The 8,188-nt window shown below is 33.8% G+C and overlaps 1 protein-coding gene across 1 annotated transcript; it reads left to right on the top strand.

The window, feature by feature from the left end:
* The first annotated feature begins 2,235 nt into the window (after positions 1 to 2,235).
* Positions 2,236 to 3,656, top strand: LOC111692622 (protein hunchback-like). The gene is made up of 3 exons (XM_023456685.1): positions 2,236 to 2,259; positions 3,054 to 3,247; positions 3,455 to 3,656. The coding sequence occupies exons 1-3, from the start codon at positions 2,236 to 2,238 to the stop codon at positions 3,654 to 3,656; spliced, it is 420 nt and encodes a 139-aa protein (XP_023312453.1).
* The last annotated feature ends 4,532 nt before the right edge of the window (positions 3,657 to 8,188 follow it).

An 8,188-nucleotide genomic window follows, 5' to 3' on the forward strand; every position in this document is an offset into this window, starting at 1 on the left:
ATTATGATAAAAATTATCATGGATTTAACAATTTTATGTTATTCTGCATCAAACAATTTTATTTTCTTGGTTGTATTAGATTCAAAATATATACGGCGTTATTGAAAAATAAAAAAAAATTTTGGCAAAACAAACGAATTGTAGATGTGCATACACATATTAAAAATGTTTGCATGGAAAAAATGCAGTTATATGCAAATGTTTTTTTAGAACTTTGGGGTCTTTTTTCCCCTTTAGTCCCACTATACTTATATGGCAATATATTTTTTTAATGAATTCGAAAAGGGCACAAATGCCGTACAGGAACTTTTCACTAAAATATCCACCCCTTGAGCAGAAAATTCATTTCCTTACTGTGACCTCATGTGCCATAAAAAATATACGGCATAATGACTTGAGGTATAGTTTTATATAGTGCTTTCTAAATTTTTTAAGCCTCTAATAATTTTCCTTATTCTACGTAAAAGGTAAGGGTTGAGCAAGGGTTAAAAGCCCTTAGAGCCAGTGCATTCGTACGGTATAGTAAAATATAGCTTTCAAATAAATATCTTTATTTAAAATCAGGCACGCCGTACAGTTTTCTATAATTTTTACATTAGTGAAAATATTTTGAAAATAAAAAATTTGTATTCTTTCCAGAACATGTATTTTAACTGTAAAGTACATAATTATCAAGGAATGTCTGTTTTCGAGAATCTTAGACTCTTCATTTAATATCTGCTATGAAATTTTATATCCCCAATCTTTCAGGTGGTCTTGTATCTTTTTGTTACTCTAGGTCAGGGGTCGGCAAGTAATTTTAGGTGGATACTTTTGAAAATTTTTAACGAGGTCCAGAAAAAAAATTCATATTCCTTACAAATTTTTTATTTTAATTTGGACTCGAATTTAATCTGCTTATTAACCATTAAGAACTCAAAACACTCACACAATTGTAAAATACTAGAAAAAATGATCAGGTTGTCACTCAAACGCAAAAAAAAAACTTTTAAATAATTTATTTAAGTAATTTATACTTTCAAAAAATTTTTTGGCGGTCCAGTATTTTACCTTCCGTGGTCCGGACTTGGACCGTGGTCCGCCAGTTGCCGACCCCTGCACTAGATACTCGAGCAAATGTTTGGTGCACTTGAGTGCTTGATTATGATCAATGGATGGCCTGGAATCCAATTCATCACTTGAAGATGTGGATGCATTATCATCAGAAAATTTGTCAAAAGATTTCGAGTTATTGTTTTGTACTTTCTTGACAATGTTTTCCTGTGACCGGATCTCTCTCGTAACCCGCTAACGCATCATCAGGAGGCACCCACTCCTCGATATTTTTGGTAACTGCTAAGTGCTCGCAGTTTTTGTGATAATGCTGCAAGTGGCACATTATACCCATTGTTGGAATCATCAGTCTCATCAAAATGGTATAAATTAACTGAAAGTTTCCTTCGCGGTTTTTGTAGCGTTTCTTGCTTTCTACGATTCCATGTTGTCGCTATGTCTTTAATACTGTCAAGCAATTTCGATTATTTTCAGAACTCCTTTAAATCCAAATTCGATTTTACAATTTTTTTTTTCTTTGGACTGAGAGCTGCCGAATGCCGTGGCGCTCTGGCAAATGTAACTAATTTAGACTCACAATTTTTGATATCACGAGCGGTTTGCTCCCTGATGTATTTATTTGCTAATGCTTTAACACTACATCCATTTTCAGGTTTCTCGATAATTTCTAACTTTTATTGAATCGTTTACGCTTAGTAGAAATTTTACGTAGGATATACATGTAATTATACGGACAACAAATGCAGCGCCACACTCTCAAAGTAGAACTGAAAACACTGCGTCATGCGTCGCTTAAGATCGCCGTTCATCACCATTCGTTTTGTTCATGTAACACAGTAAATCCGCAAATCCTGGAAAAGCCGTAATTGTATAATGTTACTCAGTAACCCGATTAAGTAGCACCCGGATAGTCGTGAGTCTACTGTAATTGTAATAAATTTATTAATAACGCTATTGCAGATTGTATTTAAATTATCTGTTTCTAACATTTTGTTTATGGATTTATTGTATGACTTTATACATAACCTTAAATGCCGTTTTTGATAATTAAATTCATTATTAACCTGTAACCCCTTAAAATTTAAACCCGATTTTCAAATATACCCTGTATATGCAATTCTTTCAGCGACACGCCACTTCAGAGTTCCGATATTGTACCATTCGAGGAGAGTGACTGTAAAGATGAAGAAGGATATGAAACTGAAAGTAAGAAATTACTTCAAAAGCACCAGTTGAGGCGTAAAGATTCGTCGCAGGTTCAAATGTACACGTGTAAAGACTGCAATTACGAAACTAAATACAGCAACCATATGAAACAACACCAATTGAAGCATAAAGATCCTTCACAGGTTCGAATGTACAGGTGTAACGACTGCGATTATGAAACTAGATACAGGAAGCAAATGAAACGACACCAACTGAAGCATAAAGATCCTTCACAAGTTCAAATGTACAAGTGTAATGACTGTGATTACGAAACTAAATACAAGTATGCTGTCAAAAAGCACCAACTGAGGCATAAAGATCTTTCGTTGGTTCAAATGTACAGGTGTAACGACTGCAATTACGAAAGCAAATACAAGAGTGTTATGAAAAGGCACCAATCGACACATAAAGATCCTTCACTGCTTCAAATGTACAAGTGTAACGAATGCACTTACCAAACTAAATCGAGGGGTAATGTCAAACAGCATAAATTGCAACATAGAAAGCCCTCTCAGGTTCAAATGTACAAGTGTAACGAATGCAATTACGAAACTAAATACAAATATGTTATCAAAAAGCACCAACTGAAACATAAAGAACCCTCGCAGGTTCAAATGTACAAGTGTAACGACTGCAATTACGAAACTATATACAAGAATAACATCAAAAGGCACCAACTGAAACATAAAGATCCTTCACAGGTTGAAAAGTACAGGTGTAACGACTGCAATTACGAAACTATATACAAGAATGCTTTTGAACAGCATAAACTGCAACATACAGTTCTTCTGCAGGTTCAAATGTACAAGTGTAACAACTGCAATTACGAAACCATATACGAACATGCTATCGAACAGCATCAACTACAACATAAAGATCTTTCACAGGTTCAAATGTACAAGTGTAACGAATGCAACTACGAAACTAAATACAAGAATGTTATCGAACAGCATCAACTGCAACATAAAAAGCCCTCGCATGTTCAAATGTACAGGTGTAACGACTGCAATTACAAAAGTAAATACAAGTGTATGGTCAAAAAGCACCAACTGAAACATAAAGATCCTTCAGTGGTTCAAATGTACAAGTGTAACGACTGCGATTATGAAAGTAAATACAAGAATAACATCAAAAGGCACCAGCTGAAACATAAAGATCCTTCACAGGTTCAAAGGTACAGGTGTAACGACTGCAGTTACGAAACTAACTACGAGTGTATTATGAAACAGCACCAACTGAAGCATAAAGATCCTTCGGAGGTTCAAATATACAAGTGTAACGAGTGCAATTACCAAACTAAATACAAGAGGAATATGAAACCACACCAACTGAAGCATAAAACTAAAGACGGGAGCGGTATTGGATATCTCTTGTTGAAACAGGAAGAGTCCTTATAAATGCAAATGTACCGGTGTGTTCTGCTAACAACCAAGCATTAGGAGTCTTTGAGGAGACTTCAATTGATGCACAAAAAAAAATTCACAGGTGTGAATTATCACCCTTCATATTTTCACAAATAGAGGCAGGTTGAAACATGAAAACCTGACGAAACAGAGGCCAACAAGTGATATATTAAACGTGTACATTAATTTAAATCAGCGATATTGTCAACTGTGTAGAACATGTAATTAATTGTGTTACGTTGGTTTCTATTTTTTTTTAAGTGAGTGAATGTTCTGGTATGATTGTAAGCGGCGTGAAAGGCTTTACGTTTCAACGGTAACAAGGCTGGGTGAATGGTACCGACTGATAACTGTATGAATGTTCTAAACTGAGTACACACTACTCCTACTTTCCGATAACTCGGAAAGGTAAATAAGCATGCCAGGCACTTACCTTTTGGAGTATAAATAGCTGCTCGTTGGCTTCCGCTGAAGGTAGTAAAGCTGATCCTACTTTGCACCTACACTACACTGAGGATATTGAGATAAGTTAGGTAAGTAAAAACACTGTATACACCATGTCCACCTAGTCCAATATCAAGGTTAATAAAAGACATGACTTAATTTTTTTTTCTACAGAGTTGCCTACTTTCCCGAACTGCACAAAATGAATATATTTGCATATTCAGTGTTTCCCGGGCAGATACCAACTTAATTTTTTTAAATGGAAACCTATATTTTTTATGGCATTATCGAATTCTACGTGAAAAATTAACGGGACTTTGTGTTATGATCCCTATTAAAATATTGATAGTTTTCGAGATAATCGACTTTTCATTTTTTTTCTTATGTTTCGTCACTTTTAGTAGTTGACATAAATATGATTGTATGACAGCTAGAAATTATTTTTTTTCAGGAACTGTAGAGTGAAGATGGCTCTTTCAAAAAACGTATCAAAAGTTGACCTGCAATATACAGGGGGCAAAAAAAATCGTGCCAAACGTGATAATTTAAAATTTGAAAACTCGACTTTTTCAAATAGAACACCCTGTGTTTTATGATTTCTTTAGATGCCTTTCTGTAGACCCTACAATTTTTTAATAGCTTTCCCTGTACCTAAGTTGCGTAGTTTTTGCAAAAAACCCATTTTTATGTAAAATACCGGATTTGCGCCCGTTCCTTTGTCGGGAAAAATATTGTAAGGGTATTTATTTTTATTAAATTTATTTGTTGTCTAGCTACACTATTTAAAATAAAAATTAATAACTGAAAAATTTATACATTTGAGTTTAATAAATAAGTCTTTATGGAAAGTTAGCATTTATTTGTAAATAAAATCAAAAAACCATAAAATCGCTACAAGTGATTGAGAATTAGCAAAAATGGGAAATGTTTGCTAGCACCACGTATTTACAAAGCAAATAATCCAAATTTACAGAGATTCCCACTGTTTTGAAAATGTGAAGGAAAGGTTTGAATGAACAGCAAATGCGAATTATGAGAAAACTACCAGGAGATATGAAAGTAACAAAGATAATATTTAGTTTAAAGTTGTGGCGTCTGCTGTTGAAAATCCAAATATTAGTGCCAGGAAATTGGTAGTAACCTTGGAGTTTTCAAAGGCTTGACAAATAAAATATTGAAGAAGTTTAATCCGTATCATATTGAAAATCAAGCACTGTTACCATAGTTAGGAAAGTTATTAGTGAAATTGGAGATTAAAAAATTTGGATGAATAGAATTTTGAAAAATGTATACTCATAGTCGCAAGCCAACTTAAAATAAATGTTCAAACTGTCCACCGTTGTCTTCTACACAAAGGATTAATCTACGATGAAAATGAATGTGGACATTTCTTAACATTTGAGGCGTTATAGTTTGAAACTCGTTTTGAATCTTTTTTTTAGGTCTTGAATATCCGTTGGTGGTACTTCGTATACTCGTTCCTTGATATAACCCCACAAGAAAAAGTCCAGACTATTTAAGTCAGGCGAATGTGCGGGCCAAGGATCTGGACCACCACAACCTAACCACTGGTTTGGATATACGTGATTTAGGTGTTCTCTAACCTGAAAGATAAATAGTTAATAGGAAAAGTATAATAACAATAAAATAATCACATTACAGCCAAAGGAACGGGCGCAAATCCGGTATTTTACATAAAAATGGGTTTTTTGCAAAAACTATGCAACTTAGGTATAGGGAAAGCTATTAAAAAATTGTAGGGTCTACAGAAAGGTATAAAACACAGGGTGTTCTATTTGAAAAGTCGAGTTTTTTCAAATTTTAAATTATCAGGTTTGGCACGATTTTTTTCCCCCTATATATCGATCGCAGGTCAACTTTTGATGCGTTTTTTGAAAGAGTCATCTTCACTCTACAGTTCCTGAATAAAAAATAATTTCTAGCTGTCATACAATCATATTTTGTCAACTACTAGAAGTGACGAAACGTAAGAAAAAAAAATGAAAAGTCGATTATCTTGAAAACTATCAATCTTTTAATAGGGATCATAACACAAAGTCCCGTTAATTTTTCACGTAGAATTCGATAATGCCATAAAAATATAGGTTTCCATTAAAAAAAATTAAGTTGGTACTGCCCAGGAAAAACTGAACACCCTGTATATGCAAATATAATTGCAGGTTTCAAAACGGACTACTTGTTTCACTCGAGTGTTATGAGGAATTGAAACTTGTTAAGTTGCTACTAATAAAGTTTTTTTTTAATTACAGATAACATAATCTAATCTCTAATTAAGTGAAGAAGCTTTTGAACTGATGTGAACTGCGGGTAGTAATAACGTGTTATAATAAAATTGGTACAAAAAAAACTAAGTGCATAATTTCTGCTATTTTTCAAATTATTGAAGCCGGACTACGCCTTGCAATAAATCGATTTTATTTTTTTTACTCGAGCGTTGCATCATAAGAAAAACAGTCGAGATACCTTTTCTCTTCCAAATTGAACAAGGAATTCAAAAATAATTTTTATTTTAAGAAAAATCGGTGGCGTATCATTTTTTTCTTTAAAAATATCCAGAGACGTGCCTGTGGGCACGCCACTGGTGAAACTGAAAACAATATTTTTATCGTAAAACATGTATTGTTGTTAACTGTCAAAGCCCGTAAAATTTCATTAAAATATTCTTAGCGGTTTCCGCAACATTTATAAATTTAATTTTTTTTTTTAAAACTTTAACATCCTGTAGATCGGAAACTAAGTAAAAGGTATCCGTTCGATTGTAATTGAAAACCGAATCATTTCCGGATTGTTGTTTTTTTATCCTAAAATGACTTTATTATATAGTCGGGATAAATCGAAAATGGCTGCATGTGTACACAACGAACAACCGTTCAAAATTGAGCAGGCATTTCGAGCTCTAACTGAAAACGCTGAGTCACAGTCTTTGTCCCCCATCCCACAGAGCAATGTGTCCATCGGAGCAAGCATTTTACGGGTCTCAACAAAATTAAGTTTACTGTAAAAAAGGAGGTCAATCATTACGGACTATTTTTTATATTGAAGTAAAAGTATTCAATGTGTAAATTTCAGATAAATGATTTTTTTAGCTCATGTTGGTCGAACATTTTTTTTTAAATTCGTGAAAAAGTGTCGGCTTTCAAGTGGTAATAATGCCATTCCCATAAAATTTCAACGATAAAAAAAAAGATCTACATTTCTCGACCCGAAAAACGAAGTCAAAGTTTCGGTAGATTTTTCACATATTTCCAATTATTTTGCAATGCGCGCACAATTTGCGAAAATTTTAAGCCCAAGATGGATCACGTAAGTCCACTGTATGATTTATTTAAACTTGAAAAAAATGTCTTTTCAAGTTTCAACTCAATTTTTCCAAAAACTATCAAATATTTTGCAATTTTACAAAAATTCATTTATACTACGTGAAAAAGTAATGGGAGTTGCTTGGAATTAAATTTTATGTTTAAATATGAAAGCATGGCCTTCTAGTTAATACTCGACATTCTGGGATATTCTAGAACTCTACTTATTTTTTAATACTTTCATTTCGAGAACGTTTTCCTGGCCAGAATTAGGAGAAGAACATTTGGAATATAGACAAAAAGCGTATTTCCAACAAGATGGATGTCCCGCTCATTCAACAATTCTAGTCCGCAATTGGCTAACGGAACATTTCGAGAGAAGTGGATAGGAAGATATGGTCCTATTTGTTGGCCAGCAAGGCCTCCTGACTTGTCGCCGCTTGATTAATTCCTTTGAGGCTTCTAGAAAGAAAGAGTGTACAGAGAACCAGTGCAACACAATGTTGATTGTGTTCTTGAAAAGCAGGATAAGATTTCTTGAAAAGCAGGATAATTGAAGCTGTTGTCCAAGTAAATGAAGAAATGATATATTCGACCTACGCTGCATTTAGAAAAAGATCAGAGAGGTTTGTTGAACTTGGCGGACTTCATGTAGAATAGTTTTATAATGGCGCGTACATACTGATTCTGCTGTGTTCTCAAAATAAATGTTTGATTAATGTTTTTGAGGTTTTCGATTCCCCTGTATAAAAAATAAATTAT

This window comes from Anoplophora glabripennis, unplaced genomic scaffold (genome assembly GCF_000390285.2).
Source record: "Anoplophora glabripennis isolate ALB-LARVAE unplaced genomic scaffold, Agla_2.0 scaffold2279, whole genome shotgun sequence".
In the NCBI taxonomy this organism is placed as follows: Eukaryota; Metazoa; Arthropoda; class Insecta; order Coleoptera; family Cerambycidae; genus Anoplophora; species Anoplophora glabripennis.

Bases quoted from the DNA above. Each gene is read 5' to 3' on its own strand.
- LOC111692622 (XM_023456685.1), top strand. From the start codon at position 2,236: ATGAAGAAGGATATGAAACTGAAA. The intron at 2,260-3,053 runs GTAAGAAATTAC...GTTCTTCTGCAG, and splicing joins AGAAGGATATGAAACTGAAA to GTTCAAATGTACAAGTGTAA. The intron at 3,248-3,454 runs GTACAGGTGTAA...TAACGACTGCAG, and splicing joins AAGCCCTCGCATGTTCAAAT to TTACGAAACTAACTACGAGT.